General features: G+C 43.3%; 1 protein-coding gene across 4 annotated transcripts in view; it reads right to left on the reverse strand.

Moving 5' to 3' along the window:
- Positions 1 to 10,458: 10,458 nt before the first annotated feature.
- DPP8 (dipeptidyl peptidase 8) overlaps positions 10,459 to 26,173 on the reverse strand; it is a 54,279-nt gene continuing 38,564 nt past the window's right edge. For 3 of the 4 annotated variants that reach the window (XM_032766032.2, XM_032766034.1, XM_032766035.1), the window contains exons 14-21: positions 24,127 to 24,279; positions 23,500 to 23,635; positions 21,513 to 21,658; positions 20,674 to 20,820; positions 19,579 to 19,731; positions 17,353 to 17,495; positions 16,540 to 16,651; positions 10,459 to 15,602 (exon numbers count right to left, since the gene is read on the reverse strand). In XM_032766032.2, the coding sequence (XP_032621923.1) occupies positions 15,480 to 15,602; positions 16,540 to 16,651; positions 17,353 to 17,495; positions 19,579 to 19,731; positions 20,674 to 20,820; positions 21,513 to 21,658; positions 23,500 to 23,635; positions 24,127 to 24,279 (1,113 nt within the window). In that variant the 3' untranslated portion in view covers positions 10,459 to 15,479. Of the gene's footprint in view, positions 15,603 to 16,539; positions 16,652 to 17,352; positions 17,496 to 19,578; positions 19,732 to 20,673; positions 20,821 to 21,512; positions 21,659 to 23,499; positions 23,636 to 24,126; positions 24,280 to 26,173 lie in introns of those variants that run through there. The other variant, XM_032766036.2, reaches the window with a different exon arrangement.

Below are 26,173 nucleotides of genomic sequence, written 5' to 3' on the forward strand. Positions count from 1 at the left end.
ATCTCCTTTTATTCTAATAGGATCTATTATACACAGCTGAGCTGGTGCAGTTCTATCCGGAAGAGAGGATATTAGCCAGACAAGGTGAATGAGGTGAAATCTTATTGGACCAACATCTGTTGGTGAGAGGGACGAGCTTCTGAACTTACATAGACCTCTTGACGGCACATTCATTGCAACACCCATTCTGCATGTGGCCTCTTGAGGGGTGCGTGCCCTGGTAAAAGCATTTTGGAACAAAGCTGGAGAGATGAGTAGTTGAGTGCTTAAAAACTTTACTTTGTAAGCAGAAGCTGGAAATTGCAATGAGTTTTTCTACCATTATGAAATGCATCTTTCTCCTAGTTTGCTGCTACTAATTATTTCAAGGAGAGTAACAGACCTGGCCTTACTTTTTGGATAAATAATGGAAAACCAAACCAGAAAAATCAAGGTTATGCAAGAGAATGTGGTGATAAGAACAGATCTCGATATAATCAAATTGTATTTGAATACATCTTTAAAAGAGGTTTTGTACAAAGGGGAATTTGCGAGGAAATACCCCCAGATGCGGCACCTCAGGGCAGAGCAGCAACAGACACTGATACAACGTTCTCACTTTTTAAAGACATGGCTGCTGCAATAAATGATTGAGGTTTCAGATATAGAACATGGGCTTCCAGCAGCGAGGCCTAGTGGCTAGGGTTCTGCCCTGCAAGTCTGCAGACATGGGGACCATTCCCAGTTGTGACTCTAACCTGGCGTGCGACCACAGCCAAATTGCTTCATGACTCTATACCTCGGTTCCCCTCTCACCTTTTGTGTTGTGTTAAAATTGAAAATGCTTTGGAGCGGGGACTGTCACATATCATGTGTATGTCCAGCACAATGAGGCCCTGATCTCAATATGAATAATAATAAAGGCCTTGTGCCTGAGCTGGCTTTAAGGTCATGGCGGCAGGATGTTAGCACTTTTGTTAACACTTTGATTTGGGGCCTAACATTCACTCTAACTGCTTGTGGAGGCCAGACTTACTCTAGAGTTGTCTGATGCATGGAAAGTGAAGGTGATTCCAATGGTGAAGCATCAGCTGACTACACACACTGTAAAACTCAAATCAGCCTGAATCGAGAGAGAGAAATGCTTATGTTGAAAATTTCTGCTATTGGCAATCATTTTTAAAAAAACACCCACCCACTGAGTGCTTCTGAAAGGCACTGAATAGCTCACTAACCACTGATACAGCTGACAGGACTCCACAACCCTCCCTAATCATCTTTCCATGGAGTTCTCCTTCTAGCTCTGAAGCAATTGCATAGCAATTGGCAATACCTTTGATCTTGGCATAGATAATGAGACGGGACTAAGCAAAGAAAGCGGATTGAAGATTAGCAATTGCCACTCTACCTGCACAAAGGGAAAGAGTTGTGATACATTGTCCTGAAATTTGTGCCATTGTTGGAGGGAAAAGCAACAAAGGCAAGTGTTAAGGATGAGAGGAGAAGAGATGAATTTCCTGATCTTTTCTAGTTAGCATCCGTGCTATTTAAGTGGGATATTTTTTCTATGTAGTTTATTTCCTTTAACTCTTTAAAGATAAAAGAAAAGAAAAAAATCACAGCACAGATGAAGGGAAGTGCACTATCCTAGCAGCATCCTGGCTTGCCCAGAGGAGCAGCAGTGTCAGTGGTGACAGCAGCACCTCTGGTATATGTGTACAATGCCCTGGGGAGATCATCTGTTAGGACTGAATCCTCAGCCTCGGGATTTAAATGGATGAGCCTCTAGGCTAGAGCTGGAGCAAATAGGTCCAGGCCATGATTTCTAAAAGCATCGGGGGGACTTCAGAGCAGAAGTCTCATAAGCCCATTTGACATTCCTAGCCTAGGCGTATTAGTTTGGCAGTGTAGCAGACACAAAACCTCTTTATATGGTCCAGTCACTACATGGGGACAAAGACACGGGTAACATTGGAGGATCTGTGCGAGGTCACAAGCATTTAAGTCACCATAATATGTTGGTGCAGCCAGTAGCGGTAGCAGCATCTATTTGCCCGCTTAGTATTAATGGACCCTGAGAATGAAAGACTATTTTGAATGGTTGATTCAAGGCTCCCAGGCCACATCTACATTGGGAAGGCACAACTGCAAGCTCAAGATGCTCCAAACAAATCTTGTACAGTCCCTTGCACCCCCAATTCAATGGCCATCTTACAAGTGCTGGCTGCAACAGCTGCTTGCAGCCTCTTGGAGCACCTCTTTAGTGAGAGTCCAGCCTAACAAGTGCAATTCCCAGTATGAACAGGAAGCCACAAGTGTCGCAGCTGCACCAGCGCAGCCACCTTTCCTAATTCCAACCCATCATGCAGCGCCTTATGTAGGGAAGTTAGGAAAAAGTCCTTGCTCTCAGCAACTGTGCTGGGAACTTTGGAGTAGGTAGGTCCTTTCTATGTAACAAGGACAATCATGGATCTGCAGAGCTTCCAAGGTAACGAGAGGACGCTTAGGTAATGAGTTATGATTGCACAACGATTCTCATTGCTGCTGTTGGTGGAGAGCAGGGAGGTACGTGCCATTTGAGGCTAGAACAGAGACAGAGGAAATGAGGAGGAGCCCTAGTGGAGATATTTAACTGTTTTCCCCTTTCCCAGAGCAGCAGAGGGTTTTCACTGAAAACTTGATGCGGGGAAAAAAAAAACAACTACCCTTTTGCGGGGAAGTAGGGTGACCAGATGTCCCAATTTTATAGGGACAGTCCCAATTTTTGGGTCTTTTTCTTATATAGGCTCCTATTACCCCCCACCCCCATCCCGATTTTTCACACTTGCTGTCTGGTCACCCTAGGGTGAGGAAACATGGGCTCCCGACTTGCAAGACTTTGTGCAGAAGGCAGTTTCAGGTTTCTTCTTTCACTCCCTGACTTTGGGTAGCACATGAATGGGCATAATGAAAGCTTTTGTTTGTATCCAGTCTGGCTGCAGGGGATCATGACTCAGCATTGGAGAGGGCAAAGGAACCACTGGATTGTATGTTTACAGCTGCTGCTGCTGAATTTGAAATGTGCTGGGGGGATATACCTTCCTCACTGGCTGTGGTTCAGTTGATCCTTGCACCGTTGCTGTGTTCCGTAATCAAAGCATTATGGCAATAACGGATAGCGATGCAAACATATCTGTTACTGGAACAGGACTTGTTCATAACCATAGCAAATGCAGAGTGCAATTTAACCACCAACTGCTTACCATGCTGCCGGTTGAAAGATACACAGATGGATTAAATTCAGCCAGGCCTGGGCATCACATTTATAGCCAGGTTCTAATTTTGATGTAAATGATGTAAAGTGTTCTGAGCTTTGCTTGCTAGGCTAGCAGAGAACAGTTGCCCTCCCTTTGCTATCAGGGCCAATGCATAGCAAAAGGAAGGACAAGCTGTGCTAAATTCATGGTTTCTTATATTGCAGGTATAAACAACATTCAGCTTCATGGGGAAAGGATGAAAGAACAAAGTACATGGTAGATATCAGTCATGTTGCTTTATGCTCTTCTGGAAGGTGCTCATGACAAGCATGGAGTAAGAATGGATATAGAATAGAACTCAGGCAGGAAGCCATGTATGGTTCTCAAACTGGGACTCCCCTCTTATGACCGCTCCTCCTTTGACTGACCTCTCCCTCATTTCCTTTTTTCCCCCCTCACATTGCTAATGGACTCCCTCATCCTCAAGAGCCCACCCTTGAGCTGACCTGCCTTTCTGAGTTCCAGCCTGTGTCAGCTTTACCTTCAAAACCATCGTCTACAGCGGTTGCCTTAAGGTCCTCTCCTTTGACTTGATCTTGGACCTTATCCTGTCTAGTTTCTGCCCTACTCACCCAACTGAAGCTCTGTCACCATGTTCTATAATGAAGTTTCCTAATCAAGTTTCAAGATCTTTGCTCCATCTGCACCCTCCTTGGTCACTCTGTTGCTCTCATACTGTCAAACACTCCCTCCTCCTAGAAATTTCACCCTTCCCTGGCTTTGGTACCATCTTCTCTTGGTTGTCCTCCTCGCTCTGATGGTGCACTCAGCATCTTCTTCTTACTCTTCTACTCTCCGTGGGGCCCCCCAGTGCTCCATCCTCATCTCTCCTCCTCAGATCTCAGCTCAGACAGCTTCAACTACCAGCTTTGTGTGATGACTCACGGCGCTATTCCATTCTGGTGCTCAGATACCATGGTGATAAGTGAGGTATAAGGATCTGGATAATGCATCTCGCCTATGGAATCACATGACCTTGGTGCCTTTTCCGTTGCACTGCACCTGCCTTGTTTCCTCCTGCAGTTCCGTATACGGCCTTGTTGCATCTTATTTTACAATTAGATTGTTAAGTTCTGAGGTGAGGACTATGACTTTCTGTGCGTCTGCACTGCACAGAGCATGATGGGTCACCAATCCCAACTGAGGCCTCTGAGCACCAGCAGTGTGCACACTTCACTAACACTCTCTGAGGCAGCACAGAATGACTAGACATTAGTAGACTGAAGGCAACAGTATCGGCCTCTTTCAGAAAGGAGGTTGCCTAGAACAACTCCCCAGCCCTCCCCCTAGACTCCACACCATGCAGACTCGGAGAAAAGGGGCTTCCAGAAGCTTGAAGAAAGGCAGAGCATTGGTTCACTCCCCTCTTGCTGCCACCGCTTCCAAGGAGCTTTCCCGCCAATTTTACTACTTAGCCTCGCTCGCTCTTCCTCAGCATAGAGGACAGCAGGAGGCCTCCAGTTTGTATGTCTCACTGCTCCACAAACTGATCAGCTTCCTTCTCCTTATAACTGGGGCAGAAGGGGACATCCTGAGCCAGATAAGCCCTCAGCAACCTGCCCACTACACTCCCCACATGTGTAACCTACCTAGCTTAAAAGAAAAATAATTCCCACCAAGTCAGAATAATATTCAATAGCAGAATCCTTCAATTGCTTTACCTGATTTAAAGCCTAGACTGGGGAGCAAAGACATAAGATATCAACCGTCGCTTTAAAAATTAGATCCTAACTGCCTAATGGCTCATGGAATGGTTTCCCTCTTTACTTTGCAAATACTTTGATAAATGGTTACTTGAGAGACCACAACTTGTTTTCAAAAGTCATTTGCAATTAGAAGGATTGCACAAATGCTCATTTGTTAGTGTGCTTCAGAAGCCTGGCAGCCTGGTAATTCATCATTCCCAAACCACAGCTAAGCAGCACATAGAGAGAATACCAGTCTGTATATAATCAATTCCCCACATGCTGCAATACTCACTCTGTACAGCAAGGACTAACTTGGGTTTCCTTAGGCACACTCAGAAATGTTCTCTAGGGAAGCAGTTTATAAATATGTAAATGGCTTTGCAATTGCAATTTGTGTTTATTATTTATAATTACAGTAGTGTCTAGAGGCCCTGTCATAGCTTCCTACTCAGATTTGAACCTTAGCGTTCATAAACTGAGAAGCTAGCATGAACCCTCTAAGCTTAATTACCAGCTTAGATCTGATATCGCTGCCACCAGCCAGGGATCCAGGGCTTGGCTCCCTCTCTGGTCTCCCCAAAACCTTCCCTGGGGGACCCCCAAGACTCAGAAGCCCTGAGTCTTACCACAAAGGGAAATAACTCCCCCCTTGTCTCCTCTTTACCCCCTCCCAGGTTTCCCCTGGAAGATACAGCTTCAAGTCCTTGAAACACAGCACCGAGAGATTAAGTATCTCTCCCCTCCTTCTTCCCCTGAGGCTGTTCAGATCCACCCTCTGTAGATCTAACACAAAGAGAATTTCCCTTCCCAGAGAAAACTCAAACAGGTCTTAAAAAGAAAGTTTTATATAAAAAGATAGAAAAACACATAAACATAGTCTCTGTATCAGGTTGACAATACAGGGTTAATTACTTAAAAGAAAAATATTAATAAACAGCCTTATTCAAAAAGATATCCAATTAAAACATTCCAGCAAACTACACACTTGTAAATACAAAACAAAAACCAATAAAAGCCTATGGTTTTTCTACCTTTGTACTCACAACTTGGAAACTGAAGATTAGAAGCTTGAAGATAGAAAGATCCCTCTCATAGCTGAGAGACAGACAAAGACACAGACCCAAACATTCCCTCCCTGAGCTTTGAAAAATCCGGTTTCCTGATTGGTCCTCTGGTCAGGTGTTTGGTTCCCTTCGTTAACCCTTTACCGGTAAAAGAAACATTAACCCTTAGCTATCTGTTTATGACAGGCCCCAGCCAAGATCAGGTCCCACCTTGCTAAGCATTTACAAACACAGAGACACAGCCCCTGCCCTGCAGAGCTTACAGTCTAAATGGACAAAACAGGCATGGAGAAACTGAGGCACAGAAAGGTGATGTGAGTGACCTGGGATCACACAACAGATCAGTAACAGAGCTGGGAATAGAATCCAGGTATCTTGACTCCTAGCTTGGGGCCCTAGCTAGTAGACCATGGTACTGCTTTATCTATTATAGGATGCATAGTAAGGCACTCACCCAATTACATGTGAGCTACGTTTTCAAACTTGTGCACAGTCACACATGCGTATGTTTATGCACACCTAATTTCAGTGAGCAAGACACGATCTGCCCATTGAAGGTGCCTGGCCAGTTAGGCACATAAGTGGGTATGTACATACACAAACCCCTCCTAGGCTCTTTGCACACATTGGATATGTGATTGTGTAAGAAAGACTCCTGTGCACCTAATTAAAAACCTGTCTATGCTCTCTCACAACACGGAATACAGCCAGCATCTTCTATACAAATCAGTCTAGTTTGTTTCATTAAAGGAGGAACAGATTGTGTCTTTATTTACCTTTTTTGGTAATTACTGGTACTTTGACCCCTGCCACACTCAAGTAGTTTACAATAGGGAGAAAGGATGTGGTTCAAAAGTAATTACAGAGTGCACAAAAAAACACAACTGTGTCCTTGTGGGACCTTGTGCAAGAAGACAGTCTATAAGAGTCTTTTTCCTATAAATGGAGCCAAAACCAAACCAGGAAATCGGTTGCTGGGTGAGGTTGGAATCTATCTGTTCTATGAACCGTATGTTGGGGGCATGGCTGCCCTGTGATATCATGGCAATGCTGCAAAGGCCCAGGCCTGTTCCCGACTCTAAAGGAAATCATGCAGCATCATATATCAGAGACCAGACTGAATTCCAGCAGGACCACAATTATGCTGCCTAGGACAGAAAATGTGAGCAGTATACCAGGCTGTTAAGAACTTCTGGTCTACAATAAGCATTTGCATCAGAAACGCTAGTGTAATTCAGAAGCTAGGCACTTGGGCATGGCTGCCCTTAAAAAAAAAAAAATCAGATGGCAACCATGGTTGTGGTGTGACCATCTTAAGAATGCTGGTAGACTCCCCCCCGCATCTCCCTTCACTTGAAGGTCTGAGGTTACAGCTACATGCTGTTGTGAACTGTCAAAGGGTCTCCTGTCACTGACAGCTACTGCCCACTACAGCAGTATAAGTGTCACCATCTGGAACACAAGCATCATCAGCACAAGACAGCTAGTGGTAGGAGAAGGGCTTAGCATTCGCATAAACGAAAAGCGGAGGAAGGTTTCTGAAAAACTTTCATTTAAGTTCAGAAATTAATTTCAGTTATATCCTGTGCACTCACCTTGGTCAAGCTTTACTAACACAAATAGTTGCAGAAAGCAAAATTATAGCCACAAATATTTGTAACTAATGCATTTCAAATTGCACACCCAGTTGCAGTATCCAAACTCTGAGTTGTGTTGGTTAGTTACAGGAGTCATTTAATAACTCGTTTGCGACTACTCAGATAGCCAGAATAGGACTTGATTAAAACCCACTTTGTATACATACACTGCACCTCATTTTTAACATCTGCACCATGTAATCATCAACAGTCCTTCATTTGGCTATAAACTAAGATTTCTAAATAGAATGAAACAAATGTATAAGTGTTTGAGTTCAGCAAAATGAATGATCAGAGTAGCCCAATTCCCCCTGCTGAAAGTTACTCCACAATCATCTATCAGCAAATAAGGACCATGTAACTTCAAGCCTGTTCCTGTTTCAGTTGAAAAAAAAAATCAAGAGGATATTTCTTTTTCCTTTCAACAGGACTAGAAGTAGGCCTTCGTTACCTATGAACTTGGCCAGATGTTCCAGAGAGATTGCAGATTTCTTCATGGGGGTGGAGGGAAAGCTTGCTCAGCCAAAGAATTAAAACTTCGATACTCTTAAAGCACAGAACAGGTGAGTGTGAAAGTGAAAGCAAGCTCTAGTAAACCATTGGAGAGATTGCCATTCCAGGCAATATGAGGTCAGGTGCTGCTCTGAATCCCCATTGGTGGAGGATGGGTCTCTCCCAAAAGGAACATTTTTATAAATCAGCGGAACAAGACAAGTGGAAGGTGAGTTTACAGTGACAGCATTTGGCTAAACACCTGATTAATTGCTATTGCAGTTTCTACTGCAGCACTGATAGGAAAATATGATCCTTATGTTAAACTGTGGTATGGAATCGGTTGGGCTGAGAACTCAGTCTGGTTATTCAATAGCAGTTTTGTAGCCAGCTGTAAACACAGAGCATAAATCTTTGCAGCTGCCCAGTTCTGAATGGCTAAACATGTAATGAGGTTATAAATACTCTCATAAAAACGTACTTTCTTTTTTTTTTTTTGGCTAACAGCCTACAATATAGGAGCACTTGGTGAAGCCACCTTTTCCCTGAGCTGTACTAATTAAAAACAAACAAACAAAAAAAACCCAAAATCTAAACAGCTCAGTTTTAAAGCAGCAGCTAATATATTAGCAGGTGCTACAGGACTCTAGGAGCTGGGTGTCACTGTTACAATTCTTGTTAGCTATATTGCAGTAGCATCTGTGGGCCACGGTCAGGGATCAGGGCCCTATTATGCTATAGGTTGTACAAACAGGGAACAAAGTGACGATTACAATGAGAAGCGTAATACACTTTTTTACAGGGTGACACATAAGCACTCCTTAATTAACCCCTTAATTCCGAAAATCCACCACAGTGGAAGGTTTTTTTGTTTTTTAAATGTGGGTAAAAGAATTCTGGAATGAAGGGGTAAATAAAACAGAGTGTCTATATTCAGAGATGACGCTCCTCCTGTCCCTTCATTCCATTTTTGTAGCATTCTTTAAGGGGGCAGAGGAACCCATAGAAAATATTTAAAACTGTAGGTGCAGCACTACTTCAGGAGCAGGGCTCCCTTCCCTACAGAGCTGTAAAGCAGAAATGTGGGGAGGGTTAATTGGCTCATGTGTCCTAGTGTCCCCTCCACCCCCCAAAGCCTGAAATTGGTGCAAGTAGACCTCCCCTGACCATCCAGACCACTGAAAGATTCTGCACAGTTGTTTCCCAGGTTTTCAAGTATTTAAAGGAGTTCTGAAAAGGGCCTATATTTGCTCCTCTCTCTCTGATCACCAGCCAGCGATCATATTGACATGTTGGGGAGGGTTCCAAGCTTAGTTAATGCATTTCTTTGCCTCCCCCTACAGATATACACCATTACAGTGCAGAGGCCAGGGAAAAAGTTAGCCCCGAGAACAGGCCGCCCACAAATGCTACAGTGGGTTCTGTGGGGCAGTGCATTTTTTGGCGGCTGAGGCTCCAAAATGCTGAAGGTGGGGAAGCCTTTCTGAAGGAAGGGAATGTTCTCCTCTTGCTGCACAGGTAATTACACATTTCACTCTTTAGCCTTAATAAGAAACTACCAAAATCCTCAGACATCAAGGGAAGACCCCAGAGACTTTGAACTATTTTGGCTAAGCCCAAGCATAGTGTCAGCGCAAAAGCAGAGGCATCCCCTCAAGTCATCCACTTGCAAAGTGCAGCATGTCTTTTCCCATTGCTAGCATCTATGCCCTATAAGATCTGTCGCCAAATTCAAATCCCTGACATGCAGATGCTCAGTGTACTAGGCACGCAAGTTACAATCATTGGCTGTCACACCTGCAGATCAGATTCGGCAGGATGCAGTCATACACCTATGCATGCAAGAATCAGGCTCCAGCAAGTCTCTCTGTTGGCTTTCAATTCCCATATTGGGCCAGATCTTGAGCTGATGTAAATCAGCAATGGAACTGCGCCAGCTGACAACAGCTGTGGATCTGGCCCATTGTGTTTAACATGACTAATGATGCACCTTACCCTGTGCTGTAGCACCAACTAGTGGCTAGCCAGGGCTGTTAACTGCACAGAATCTATTGGCACAGGACAGCTGAATTCATTCCCTTTTTGTCCCAACAGAAAACACTTTGTAGTTAATCCAAGCACATGCCAATCCTCCTATTTACATTGATTTACCTAATCACAGATGAAGATAAGAAAATCACTAGAATTTAATACACTCACACACTTTACATCATTGCCACTCTCCAGGGTGGAATCGGAGTGTGGGGACTTAATTATACTCTTCAATAAACACCACTAAATCAAGAAAAGAGACAGTTAAAAATAGAAAAACATTTAGTTCAATTTATTTAGCAGCATCTTTATTGCAACAAAAAGGATTTGTAATAAAATGCAGCAAAAAACTAATGTTTCCACTTGACATGATTAAAAGCCACGTAGCTAGAAATGGAGGGAAACCCACTGGGTGTGAGACATGCAATTTTGTTAATACAAGTCAATGCTTAAACAGCAGGCACTTTATGTTCTCAGTTAAACACCTGAACTTCTACTGTGCAGAACACCAAAGTAAAAACCACAAAAAGACCTGTCCTTTCAGAAGGGCAGCCCAAAGCACCCCAGCGGATACAGTACTTGTATTGACAGGGGTCTGGTAACTCAAGTAAACAGGCAATTCAAGGCATATTCTAATCTGGCTGATTTTCCCTCACCTTGTCATTGCCTTCTCAATATTCAGTGTCATGCTAGCAGCAAAACATACTGCTCTCCACATGGAACACAGAGCTCAGCAAGAAACACAATCAATTATTTTACTCTGACAGGTTGTCTCAGGACCCTATTTTGTCAGTTAATGTCACAGCTGGATTCTTTGCTAGATGCAACACACCACACATACAGTTCTAAAGAGTTAAACCTTCAATGCGTCAAGCCCATCCGGAAAGTCTTTGCTAACACTATTCCCAAATGCCCCTATTAGTAGGGAATACGTTTTCCATTTTAGTATAATTAAGGTAATTTATTTTCAAAGCTTCATATGCTGATCAGAATTGTTTCATTAATATTGGACAGTAAACAGAGTTTATAAAAATGAAGTCATTTTAGGTAATGAGTAATTTATATATATTATATATGAATACAAATGATATATTTGGAAATGTGGAAAAAATGCAGATTACTTGCCCCAATCTAAAATGTTCCCTGCCTTCCCCCCTATTCTTTATTAAAAGGAAGATTTCCTTAAGTAACAGAACGCACTTCAAAACATTACACCATAGAATCTGTCCCCACTGAAGCCAACCAAACACTATTCCAAACAATGAAAAAACAGACAGAAAAGATATATATATACTGGCATCCCTATTCAACACCACTAGTCTCTCAGTCATCAAAACCCAGCCTTTAATAAATGCTCTGTTGTTTTTCAGCCAAAGTTAAACGTGTAATTTTATTAGTCACAGGACTGGGTGGTAAGATGCAAAGATACCTGCAGCCATAGAAAAGAGATTTACATTCAACACTTAGGGCCCACTCTTGCTATCATATACTACTAGGTGTAGTGGTTATTGCTGGGAGTAACCCCACTGAACTCAAGAGGTATGTCTACACAGGGATAAAAAACTGTGGGCTCATTTGGCTCAGGCTTGCAGTGCTAAAAAATCTTTGTGTAGACGTTTGGACTCAGGCTGGAGCTCAAGCTCTGTGATTCTTGACATCTACACAGCAATTTTTCAGCCACGGAGCCCAAGCCCCATGAGCCTGAGTCAGCTGACCTGGGCCATCCAGGCGTTTTCTTATCCCCATGTAGATATCCCCTCAGACGTTCCCAGCTAGGGATTTATTTCGTGGGGCCAGGTGGTGATCTCTCCTCCATGGAATAGTCTGTTCTCATACTTCCTGCCTAGGGAGTTCATAAGCCCTGCTTAACATTTAAAGTAACATTACAACTTGGCCATTTTGAAAGTAAGTCCACAAACAAAAACTATTTAAAATAAATCCAAACGTAAAATATCATGGGCAACTCAACTCCTCTTGGGTGAAAATGCCATCTCCCCAGTCCAGAGATATCGGACTTGGATTTAGGCAATTCCTAGCATCCAAAATGCTGCAGTAACACTGCCATCATACACAGTACTCCGGACTGATATTGAACTATAGCATAGGAAGACTGGCTTACAGTTGGCAATAGGTGCAAAACTGCTGATCTTAGCTGTGGCTCGTCCCACCAAAACCAAGCAGGATATAGTATTATCATCTAGTGAGCAGCATCTCCAGTTTTGATGGACTCACACTTAGTATTACACAAGGCAGTGCTCATTCCCTGTGGACTTGATTGTGCTGCTTTAAACAAACAGGAATTCGGTCATTGCCGTCAATGGGAGCTGGATCAGACTCTATGGGATATACCTTTCATTACCGTTACATGTGGCAAGCATCCTTTGTACAGAAATCTCAAATACTGAGAGTAAATCCTTCCAGCATTTTCACAATGAAAGAAAACATGGAGTTTTAAAGTGCCTGATAGCTGTAAAGGAAATTATTTTTGTACAAAAGGAAAACATAATTTATGTTGCAAAACAGAGGACATACTTGGTACTTTAATAGTTTTCTGATATATATTAAAATAAAGAGAGAATGCATTATTAAAAAGTTACATGTAAGCAATGTTATGTTCAGTGCTAAACCAAAATCTAGATCTGACTACCAGAATTGCATTTAATTCCGCCTTTGCTGTAAGCACTCTTCCATAGAGGCCATTCTGTACAAAAGAATTGATTTCTACTTCAGAATCATACACATTTATATTCAAGAGAGAATCTCTGGAGGAGGAACAAAAATACACTCCCAAACGCCAGTTAATTTAACATTGAACAAAATATAAACAACCTTGGAAAATGTGATACCATCCATGTGTTATTTTATACATATACGTGTATATGGACAAATGCAGGGGATGTCTACACAGCAACAAAAGAACCTGCGGTGCGAGTCCCAGAGTCCAAAGCTTGAATGTCCGCACTGCTATTGTTAGCCTGCAATGCAAGCCTGAGTCAGTTCACCTGGGCTGTTAAGACTTGCTACCCTGGGTTTTCTTTTGCTGCGCAGACATGCCCATAGATATATGCATATATACACCTCAGCAAAAATATGTAAAGAACCAGGTGGGATACCATAGAAACAAATTTGTAGTTTTTATACTAACTGGAACACTGTTATTCTTCAAGCTTATCAATGTACCAGCTTGTCTGTAAATACTAACTACAGCACATGCCATAGGATGGCTGAAAATGCCGGCTTTTTCTGAAGGGAATTTACTTCAGTTACAATAATTAGCTATTGTTGGTACAGAGAAAACTGTGTAGGTATTGGGGCCCTTACATTCCCCTAGTTCCCCAAAATAAAAACATATAAACCTATTTTCCATATGCTATTGGTGTAAATTACAGGACTTGAAATATCATCAGTCCAATTCAGAATAATTGTGTGTGATCTGGGGGAAAAAACAGTATGTGCTTACAGGAAGTGTGTTTGCTTTGACTACCTTTAGCATAAGCCAATGGACCTGATTCTGCTGTCTCTTACACAGCTCCTATATCCAGGAGATTCCACTGATTCCAGTGGAGTTATTCCCAATTAATACCAGTGTCACGAACACCAAGGTCAGGGCCTATTGTTTTAAATGTTAGAGTTCTAGGGTCCGCTGATCATTCATACACCTACAAAAGTTATTAAAGCACATTGCTACAATATGTGGGGTATTTCAAGTAGGAACACAAGCCACAGGGCATCCAGATTTCAAAAGATGAAAAGAGAATCTTGCTCTGCTTCTCTCTCTGTAGCATCAAAATAGAAGGGAAAAAGTTCTTGTTTTTTTAAAAGAAAGTACCTAAAAATGATGGGACGCTAACACAGAAACCCCAGGCACAGTTTTCTGGTTTAAAAGTAATAATTTGACTATAGAGTTCTATTTTATGCAACATTTTGAAAGTTAAAACTATTTTCAAACACTTCATGTTTTTCAGCCAAGTCCATATCACAGTTAAAACCACACTAGCAAAGAAAATTTTGCTTCAATGTGATTTTACATTGCAGGGTGCTAGGTTCTAGCAGCATTACCTTAAGCACCACGGACAAGGGTTTCTCTCAGAGGATAGCATATGACCATGCTACACTGCAGTGCTAGAGATGACGCGATGGTGTGTGTGCGTGTGCGTGTGTATACACATGGTAGTAGGGTGACAAGGACAAACTTTCTCAACACTGATCTGAGAATAATGCTAGAATAATGACAACAAAAAATTTAATAAAACACCATTTGCATTGCTTCAGTGTAGTGTTGATAGGCCCCCATCTTACCAACTCCCCAGTGGAGACTTGCACTTAGGTGCTGGAATTTTAAAATCTTAGTGGGGGAATATTTATACACCCACCTGCTGAGATAGGAAAGTATTTTGAAAACAGCTCCAAAATACACATTGGGAGAAAATCCATGGGAATAGGCTGTATTTTTAAAATATGAGAAATATACCAAGTTTCAGCTGTTTGGCTTAAAACTAGTTTGCATCTCAGCATACAAGGCTAACTTTTCTGCCCATGTTATTGTAAAATAACATTTTTCACCTCTCTGTGTGAAATCACGTACAAGCTGTTTATCATACTACAAAAGAAAAAAAGCAGCAAGATTTGTACTACACAGAGATGAGCTCACTGAAAAAAACTGGCCTGATCTTAGTTAAAACCAAATTATAATCTTCTTCAGGAGGCAGCTAAAAAAAAGTGTTTCTTTTTAAAAATAATTATCCCCAACGTCTGGTTATATAATGTGTCTAATATGCAGCTAATTCCTAATGAGCCAGACATCCCTTGCACGAAGCATAAACTATCACACATTACATTTTTAAATGCTATCCAAGTTGTAACAGATTTTTGCCATGAGCGAGCAAATCATCCAATATTACCTTGTTGTAAGAAACTGAGAAACACACTGTAAAAAAAAAATACACCAATTAGACTTGCACAGCTCAGTGTTTTCAGATGGTGAAGATATGGTGTGGTGGAAATGTGTTACTGAATTTTCAGCTTCTTCCAAAAGAATTTGCATGGTACTGCTGCATGCCACAGACATTTGATTTTATTTCCATTTTAAAAATTATTAGGCCATTGTACTGTAGTTTCCTTGCATGGCACCTAGTTTGCTTAAAAAAAAAAAAAAATAAAGTGTCTGTGTGTGCGCGTGTGTGTGCAGATGTGGCAGGCACCAAAATGCAACATTCTGTTCTATTTTTTCTAAAGATCAATTTCCTCATTTGGTTAAGCAGCCAGTGTATCAGAGTTCCACAGAGGTCACAATTACATTGCCTTCAGGGCAGCAATGTGAGAGCCAAGATTCTCTTGCAGATAATGCAGCAGATGGAGTTCATAATGCTCTCCAGACTCGGGGACCCTTATGCTGTGTCTTTCCTGAGGGTAAATCTAAAATAGAAAATAAAGAGTCATGAACACACACAACCGGCTAACAGCAGCTCTGAAACCAGCTACCTGACACAGGTTAATGATGTGCAAGGACCTGTGTGAGAGATTAGAGAAGCATGTTTGATATGGAGTAGAGGTTCTCGGCCCTTTCCACATCCTGACTTCCATGTTACAATGGGGAGGGGGGGAGAAAAGGGGCAGGAGAGAGAGATTCAGCACCCCTCTCCCAAGTAGCAATAAAAAAAGGGAGGGTGGAGGCAACCCAGGATCTAGAGAACCCCATTTGCAGGGAAACCATTAGTCGCTATAGTAAAATGCTGGATCAATATGTGACTTGAACATTTTTTGTTGCAATAAAAAATACCAAATAAAACTGTCCCCGTCTCTTTGATGGAAGGGTGAAGGGGAGAGAGGGAAGAGCTACAACCAGGTCGATGCTGGGTGAGTGTCTGGCCAGCCACTCTCAAGAGCAGGGCAGCAGGCTGGAAGGTTGAGCAGCATGGTTAGGGAACGTCTATGTTTTCTTCTTGGCGCAGGGACTGAAACCCCAAAATCTCAGCACTCAAAGGAGAGCTTTCCCTTTTACAATATTCTTATTTATCTGTAGAACAGAACTTGGTGGGAAAACACCTACAACTACTTCCTTCCTCTTCCAAATCCACAGCGAGTGTAAACACAAACGAGTCCAAATGGCTAAACCAAATGTTAACACACTTCACTGCCCATCCTGATATTAATTTTGAGCTGGATGTGGAAAAAACATTCAGTTTTTAGAGTAGGCTCTTAATCCCCCAGTCTCGTCATTAGATGTTTATGATCCACAACAGATCAAATACACTCCATGTGTTCCAACCTGGGTTTCCTCAGCCCTACCACAAACCCAAGCAGAGCTGTATCATTTTCATATCCAGGTTCTCACAGTTTAGAAACCACTTACCTGTAAATCATATGGTTTTCCAACCCTCACTAAAAAACTCAGCAATATACTTGTGTGTGCAAAGTGAACATTCTCGTCCAAGAAGCCATGCAGCAGCAACAGACGGTGCGGTCTGAGAAAGGCAGGAGAAAAACCATTTAGGTGCTTCCTGAAATTTTCCAGTCATTCTGCAAACCGTGTGAGTCCCTTACAAAAATATTAATCATAGAAACACTCCTTTTGGTTTAAGCATTGCAAAACAAATGGCCCAATCCTGCAGACTGCCCTCAGGCAGGAATACCACTGGCTTCCAATGCCAGGTTTTCCTTCCCTGGGAGTTTTTTGCATATACAAATCAGGGCTGGGTCTTATATTTGCATATCTACTTTAACCTCCCCAGAAACATTTTTGAGAGGGGATACTAAAATTGGTTTATATGCACTCAAATCGCCACTGGACACTAATTCTTTAGCAGGACATAGCAACATCTTTGTATTCTAAACACACACATACAGATATGCTCTTACCTCTAGGATAAAGCATTTTTATCAAATACATCTTTTTGCCTAGTTCAATGCAGCTCAGACTGAGGAGCTAATTACATAATTGAAGTTATGTCTGCCATAAGAGATATTCTTTAATTACAGCCAGTATAAAAGGGATTACTTGGAAGGGCTGTAATTATGCAAATATTCATTCAAGTTTATTATGTGGTGTTTTAATACTGGCATTTATGGTTTCAGTATTTAATTGCCAAGAACTAGGAGATAAAAATGTGGGTGTAGGTTTGAATGTCACTGGCAGGGGGCAGGTGACAGAGGGCACTGAACTTACTCTGAAGGAAACTTCTCCGCTTGCATGGCCACTGATCCTAGATAATATCCCTGCTCGTTGTGATCAGGGTGTCCCATGTAACGCTCTGTGTAGCCCGTGTCATAGAATATCCACAGTGTGACTGGTGCTCCAGCAATGGCAACCTGGAAGTTCCAACAGGATCATCGACATAAAAAAAAAGGATACAGGCAGCACAGCTACTGACAACATCCAACTGTGATCGCCCAAAGGAGGCACATAACACCCACGGATATTTATGTGCACTCCGAAAAGAAACCAATGCAGTGATAAAGCCTGCTCGAAAGGCATTGGCAATAAGGTAACCAATCAAAAATAAAAAGCAATGATAATTTAATGACCCAACACAAAGCAACAAAGCACCTTTTCCAACCTAAGTGACCTGCAAAAGGCACGGGGTGAGGGAGGAGTGTGTCTCATCCTCCCTCTCACACACACACAGGGCCAGGGACTCCACTTGTATAACTCACCATGGCTCCATTGAAATCCATGGCTCTACAACCATTTACACCGGCACAGGCTCTGGCACCAAAAGCCTCTCTTTGGCTTGGTCTACACATACAAGTTTTACCACCCCATAGCTACCTCGGTTGCGAGAAGAGGAGACTGATCTTTCACTGATATTTTCAGAGTTTATACCAGCTCCCCAAACCAGCATAAGCTGTACCAGGATAAGCACTTTTATACGTATATAATTGCATTCGCATTAGCTATACTGGAATGACCATACCAGTGTAACCATCCCAGGTTAGAAAAGAACTTGCATTAGAAATTCAAACCCTGTTCGTCCTTGAAGGCCCTTTGGATGAACAAGGAACTACAGTGAAGAAGTGAAAACTGAGGGAGAGGGGAAGCGGTTGTCATTGAGACCAGTGAAAGGTCTGGTTTTTGTCTGCAATACCTCCATCCACCAAATGCCTGACAGATACCTGGAAGAAAAAGCTCTCCAGGATTTGACAACCCCAGTCTCTTCAGTCAAGGGCTGAGATAGCTACCACGCCACATGTCAGTATGCTCCTGGGAAGACCGCCAACAAAACCAGAAAAGAGACTTGACATTGCAAATATTTTTTAAGGTAAAATAAATAATTGTAAAGGTCTTTCAGGCCTGCTTTACACATTGCAATGAAGCAAGAAGAGCCACAAAGAACAAAATGCATACTGTTAGTTTGACACAAAAATCAACAATTATAATTGTATTTTGCACTTCTTTAGCACCTTTCATCTAAGAACCTCTAATGCAGAGGTGGGCAAACTATGGCCCGTAGGCCACATCCTGTCCACGGGACTATCCTGCCTGCCCCCCGAGCTCCTGGCCCAGGAGGCTAGCCCCCGGCCCCTCCCCTGCTGTCCTCCCTTCCCCGCAGCCTCAGCTTACTCTGCCACTGGCACAATGCTCTGGGCGGTAGGGCTGGGAGCTCCTGGGGCAGCGCAGCTGCAGAGCCCAGCCTGACCCGGTGCTCCGTGCTGCGTAGTGGGGGTGGCATGGCCTGGCTCCAGGCGGGCGGCACGGCTGTAGTGCTGCCAGCCACCAGTGCTCCAGGTAGCGCAGTAAGGGGGCAAGGAGGGTTGGATAGAGGGCAGGGGAGTTCGAGGTGGTGGTTAGGGGACAGGGGTGTGGATAGCGGTCGGCGCAGTCGAAGGCGAAGACATGGGGTTGAATGGGGGCAGGGATCCTGGGGGGGCAGTCAGGAAGGAGGGGGAAGTTGGATGGGGCAGCTAACTGACATTCACAATATGCTATGGTATAGGAACATACCATTCCCGTATTACAGATGGTAAAATAAAATTAAAATTACTTATTCAAGGTCACACACAGTCGAATCTGTTTACTGTAATATGTCCTGAAACTCAGATTAAAAATATACGGTACCTTGAATTTGAAAGCAATAATTTTGTAACAGTGAATATTGTCTACATTCAAAAAAATATCTAAGTACAAAAGTTTGAATTGAAATATTTTCAGGTCCACACCAGGTAGAAATGTACTTTGGAAATGGAAATTTACTCTGCGGTAACTTTGTTATGTCCAATGCCCTTCCCCTGTTTGTATCCCGGGGTGAAATAAAAACCAGACTATTCTGCACACGCATAGCACTCACTGTTTACAGTTCAAAAGTCTTTGTATCTACAAACACATGGAGATATAATCTGATTAAGAAACATCCTTCCTGTACCACAGAGATAAGCGCACGATACATTAACGTACCCTGAAGAAGTCTGACCTCTGCATTAATGCCATCAGAGACAGGTATCCTCCATAGGACCAGCCATGAATGCCAACTCGGTCTAAATCAATGAAGTCATACTGGGATGCTAAATACTGCAGCCCTTCCACTTGGTCGTCAATTTCTATTTGACCCTGTTGGATAAAGATTTTTTTTTTTTGGTTAGTTCTTGACAAAAGGATTCTCAGAGTTTCCAAACAACAATCAGCTTTGCACATTATGATAATGATTTCTATTGCAGTACCACCTAGGAGCCCCATTCCAGGACTGGACCCCCGTTGGGCATGGTACAAACGTGGAACCAAAGAATTGCCCCTTCCCCAGAGGGCATGTAGGTAAGTACATGTAAGGGCACCTTCCCTCCGCCCCGCCCAGCTTCCTCATGGGAAACGTTCGTAAGTGTGGTGTTCTGGTCTGTGCTGTTCTTGTTTGGGGAAAGGGGACTTTCTTAACCTCAGAGACAAATTCCTCTACAATATCTAGGGCCAGATTCTGGCTCTGTGCATCAAACTGGCACAACTGCCCCCTCAAAACATGTGTATATCACCCCTGCAAAGCCACAGAAAGATGGCACTTCTTTCCCCTCCAGAGCTCAGGGCTGAGCAGGTTTCCTCTACAAACAGGACCCTAGGAATCGCCAGGCCCTATGGGGAGCGATCCATCATCTGTCTCAAGGTATCCCACCTTTGCATGGCCAACGGGAGCGAGTTCAGAAAGACCACAATGGAAAGTTAGGGACTAACTCACCCATGTCAGAGGTTGGCTTATACCCTGAAGCAGATGCGGTTATATGCCTTATACTTTATATCCTCTCTCGCTATCAGTTTTCCTCCCTAGTTCCATACCGGTTGGATGTGTCCACCCCCCTCACAAGCCCAGGGAGTGGAACACTCTACAGTTTTGTGTAAGAAGCACTGGAATCACTGCCAGGGCACTAAAGCAAGCTAGCACGTCAGCCTTCTTCTGTAGGATGACACACCAAGACTCGCTCCCCCCGGCTCCCCATCTAAAAGCCAAGGAGCAGGCTGCATTGCTCAGAACCACGTTGAGACACTGGCATACATCCCACCACTTACCATTTTGTATTTAAAGGCACCTTCAAACTTAAGCCCTCGGTGGCAGGACCCCCTGTTGTCAATTACAACAACTACGTAACCCAGCGAGGCCAGTGTGTTCAAGCGAAAATACTTGACTCCTTTAAACCGATTGTTCACCAGCTGCACCTGGAAAAAGACAACTGGAAATATTAACAGAGCAACACCAGATAGACCACTGGAAATAAGTACAAGAGGCTACAAGTTACCAAATTGACTGCTCATCTCTTAATCCAATTCAGGATTGTTTGGTACCGTCCCCAGTGTCTCAGCTCAAATCATGCACAGACAGAATTTAGCCCCTCATTGTGGGGGCTGCGACAAATCCAGGCCCCTTTTCTTCACACCTCTCTTTATGCACATGTGTAGAGGTACCAAGTTCTCCTTTGCAGGGGTAGGAGCCAAGTGGTTCTCCCCAACATCTCCCCCTTGAGAGGCACAGATCAGGTTCAGTGCTGCACAGCAGCCTTCCGAAATTCTACGCATCTCCCTCATCTGAGGGGAGTTTTTCCCTGCTCCCAGGTATATGAAATATTGGGTTTTCCAGGACCCAGGTGAATCATTTTGTGCCTGGGATGGTAAATCCTCATGGTGATTTTGCAGGGCTGTGGTCCCCCATTAGATTTATCCCTCCAGCCTTACTGCCTTGAAGATGCCGTGCATTTCTCCTCCACCAGTAAAATTAAGTTACAGAAAATGCTTTAAGTCTGTTTCATGGTCAGTCAGGGTCAACCCCCGCCACAATCCCATCTCAGGAACAGTAAGTACAAGAGACAAAAATTAGCAGGTATTTCTATTAGGCTCTATTACACTGCACTCACCTGAGGCCCTCCGTATATGAAGAGGACAGTGGGGTATTTCTTCCCAGGTTGTAGGTGGTGAGGTTTGTACATCATGCCATACAGTGTAAAGCCTGAGGAACTCTCAAAGGAGAAGATTTCTGGGGGAACATAGTCGGGAAGAGGACCTGCAGGCAGGCAAGAAGAAATGGGCCCATTTTAACAAGGACCTGATGGATAGTGGGAGCTCACAGCCCTGTCTACACTACAGATGATGCCAGCATGAGGCAGGATTGTTGTGTCTTACGGCCAGAAGGGACCATTGTGATCATCTAATCTGACTTCCTGTATAGCACTGGCCATAGGACTTCCCTGGATTAGTTCTTTTTTGAACTACAACACATCTTTTAGAGAAAGATTTAATCTCAATTTAAAAGCTGTCAGTTATGAAGGCTTCACCGCAACCCTTGATAAGTTGTTCTCCGGTGGTTAATTACCCTCAGTGTTAAAGATTTGTCCCTTATTTCTAGTATGAATTTGTCTAGCATCAATTCCCTGCCATTTGATCATGTACACCTTTGTCCGCTGGATTGAAGAGTCCACCTTCAAAGTTTTGTTCCTCATGCACATACGTGTTTCTGGCATAGTTCTAATGCAGTTTCTTCCAGATCCCCCATCTCCCAAAAACTGTTAAAAAGTCACTGAGAGGAAGCTGGCATTATAGGAGGAAGGGGAAGGGGGTTAATTTTGTCTACAGCACGCTTAGCACTGGATTGTCTGCACCACGTAGGTCCAGCACAGATCCAAACCCTCCCAGAGTTCAGGGATGTTTGGATCTGTGGGTTTTCATTAAGCCCATTACTGGCTAGTAAGGGTCTCATTCACAAAAAAGCTCTGAGTCAGGGATCCCATGCTAGATGCATTCTAGGAAGGTTTCAACCCCAGCAGGGCCAGAGGTGAACTCTTCCACCCTTTGTGGAGGTCTACGCTGCACTCACAGAATGTGCTCGCCACTTGAGCTAGCTAGCTCTGGTCCCAGAACAGAGAAGCTGCAGCTGGACAAGACTCCCTTAATCAAGCTGATTTTTCTGCAGGGGAGAGTGGGGCACTACTGGAATCACCTGCTTCTAAAATACATTTAAGAAGATTATGAAAGAGAAGACTTCCTGTGTTACCAAAAAAAAAAAAAGAAAAGAAGAAGTATGCAATCAGCCCATGTTCTCTATGAACGAGTCATTTTAATTCATATCCCTAGGGCACAGTGTAGATGTTGTTCTGCCCCGGGAAGTTTCCTACAGTTACCTTGGCTAAGGAACTCTGAGTGAGGCGTGTCGGAGGCATGATCTGTGCTTCTGAGTCAGAACTGAGACTCCCCCTCCTGCATGCAGGCAGCTGGTAGAGAAGCAGCAGCTTGATGAAAGAAATCATCTTCTGACCAAAGTACAGCACATCAAGCCAAATTCAGCTCTGTCACGTCAGTGTATGTTACAAATCACTCCATTAGTCCCTCAGCGTGGCTCCGGATGTACAGCAGATTTTAACTCATCGCCTAAATGCCACTTGGCCGTGAATGTTGTTAACCAGCCCAGGAGCTAACTCTGCACATCATTATCTGCAACAAGCTCCAAAATAAAAAGCAGCCTTTGGCCACCACAAAGGTACAAAACTGGTGGGGACACCCCCTTCAAATCTAAGAGTTTTCCAAGTACATGTCCTATTAGCCCTGTACCTTTCACCTTTTAGAACATCACTTACAAAAAGACCACTGTTTTGTTGATAAGGCCCAGAGATACATTCAAACTTATAACAGACTCGAAAACTGTGGCCAGCTACCCCCTCCAGACGTCAGCACAAAACCAAAGGCCGATCCAGCAATCCTTACTCGTCACATATTCCCACACGAGTAAGAGCAGCATGATCTAGCTCATGAAGAGGAACACAGAGTACTGATACTACAATAAACATGTAGCTAGAAGTCTTGACTGGGAATCTTTGAGGCAGAACTGTAAAGGAGAGCCGAAGTAATTACCTGCCGAATCTAGAACGGTGGCCCAGAATTCCTTCGTTCTGTGAACAACATCATCTTCAGAACCAGTCATCCTGTACAGTGACACACAGTGCGGGTTCTTCTGGTTACTGAATTTACTGATGAACATGTCACAGTCCTACACAGAGAGGACAATATTTTCTTGAACAACACAGTGAAGAAACACGAGCCCAAAGCTCCTTTACTTTTGCACTTAGAGCTCTCTGAAGAAGCTCAGATCAAATAAAAATTGGGAGTTCCAGCTCTTGTGAGAGAGGAGATAGTCTTAGGGGCTGTAGTTTTACTCAGTTATAGGCAGCATAGTAGCCACAAGGGTGTTAATATTCCAAATGTTCTGCCAGACACTGAAAAATGCACCTGCAAAATTAGCAGTGGCATTAGTCCATGTCTGCAAGTTGGCACTGATGCATGCCATTCGCCAGTTTGCACACCGAGAGGTCAGGTTTCTGTCGGTGCTAATATATGCGCATCCCCGCACCCATGGTCTTATAACAGATTTAAAAAAGCTGAAGCCAACTTCCATAGATTTGAACACAGCTAGTGCAAGGCATGCCAAAAACCAGCAGGCCCAGCCCTTTCCTAAAAGAGAGTCCCACAGAATACAGATACCTGACTAACGGAGCAGGCGTGAGAATAACTACGATCTGTCAGCCGCTTCACCTCTCCGGGATTCTCGTAGCTAACGACGTACAGGTGATGCTCTAAAGGGGAATCCTTTGTGCCTTCAAAATACACCAGTTTCTTTGCTTCATCCACGCGGATCTGCCAAAAGAACCCAAACATGACCTCAGTTTGTACCAGCCAAATCACTGAGCTTTCCACACAATGATGCCCAGGATTCTGCCCCCACCTCCCCAGGTGGTTACAGTTAATTTAGAGCCCAGCAATGGACAGAGCTAGTTCAAATTAGCCCTTCCAATACACACAACTTTGCATATGTCAACACTAAATTTCATTTGCTACCTGGTCTCCCAGGTCTGTCAGGTCCCTCTGACTTTCCATGTTTTCTCTGGTCTTGATTATCCTAAATAATTCTGCATCATCTGTAAGTTTCCTCAATTCACTGTTCACTCCCTTTCCCAGATTATTAATAAATATATGTTACAAACAGCAGCCCCAGCATGAAACCATGGGGGCACCTGTCTTTAAACCTTTTGCCATGGTACAAATTGACCATTTTTTCCTACTCTTTGACTACGTAACAGGAAACAGCTTCAGATCCATGACAGTTCATCTCACCCCATGACTACTTGGCTTCCTCAATAATCTCTTAGAAAGGCCTTTATCAAAGGCCTTTTGAAGGTCCAAACAATGCATTCTCTCAGATCCACTATTTTATTGACACTCAAAGAATTCTAGTAATTCAGAGGAGAATTGTTTTCTTTTACAGAAGCCAAGCTGGTTAGACCACTAATCATGCTAATCCAGGTGTACTGTTACTATTTTTAGTAATTATTTCAACCAATTTCCCTGGTGTTCAAGTAAAGCTGATTGACCTATAATACCCATGATCACCTCATATATCTTTTTCAAAAACAGGCACGACATTTGCTACCCCCTAACCCTAGGGTACAGCTACTGATTTTAATGAGTGGTTGTATATTTTTTCTTAGGGGACCAGCTACCAATTGCAGCAAAAACGGTCTCCAAACAGAAATTGTTGTGTTACCAAGATTGCCATCCCTTACATAAACTGTAAATATTTCAACTCTACTCAACTCATTTCAGTGTTCTCACTTTCATGGTTTATTTATTTTTTTGTTTTAGATAACAGAGAAACGTGGTCAGAGCTGAGTAACCACAGACGTCGCTCACTCGAGTTCTTTAACATTTAAAAATAGAAGCCATTGTAAAGTAGTGTGTATTTTATCCCAGCAGGAGGAATTCAACGCAAAACCTCAAAAGTGGACCTGGAGACATGAATATTGGGCCCGCATAAAAAGGAGAAAGAAGAAGCAAAAGCTGAAAAGAGAGCAGTGCTGCCCAGGTGTGTATTAATCCCTTTGAAGGAAAAAAAAAAAAAAAAAAAAAGTCCTCCAATAGATGCTGGGGCTTCAGTCCTTCCATCCTACTGCTCATGAGATGCTTGGAAATTTTCCTTCTATCTCCTTGCAGTGCTATTTCTCTCCCCCTTCCACCTCCCTGCAGGTCCATACTTCATTATAAACCTCTTTACTAGACAGTGGCAAACTCCTGAGAAACAAAGAGCACAAAGCAAAGGAAATCATCAGCTAAAGATACCTCTCTGTGCTGCTCATCTCCATTATCAAACCAGAGACTCAGGGCTGGAATGGCAAGTTAAATAATGAGCTAAGAGGACAAGCAGCACCTTTGCCAACATTAAAAGCAAAGCAGCACTGGCTACTTCTTTTAAAAAAGAACTGGTTAAATTCATGGAGGTTAAGTCTATTAATAGAACAGAAGGGTGTGCTGTCTGCCGGGTGCTAAGATACAGGATGTGGACCTGAGGCTGAAAAGGATGCTAGCGGGAGCGGGAAAGAATCCGTTGATTGTCCTTCATGTGGGAACGAATGATACGGCTAGTTACTCGCTGGACTGTATCAAGGAGGACTATGCCAGATTGGGGAAGACGTTCAAGGAAATCGAGGCTCAGGTGAACTTCAGTGGGATTCTGCCTGTTCCTAGAGAAGGGCAA

The sequence above is a fragment of the Chelonoidis abingdonii genome, chromosome 9, assembly GCF_003597395.2.
Source record: "Chelonoidis abingdonii isolate Lonesome George chromosome 9, CheloAbing_2.0, whole genome shotgun sequence".
Classification (NCBI taxonomy): Eukaryota; Metazoa; Chordata; order Testudines; family Testudinidae; genus Chelonoidis; species Chelonoidis abingdonii.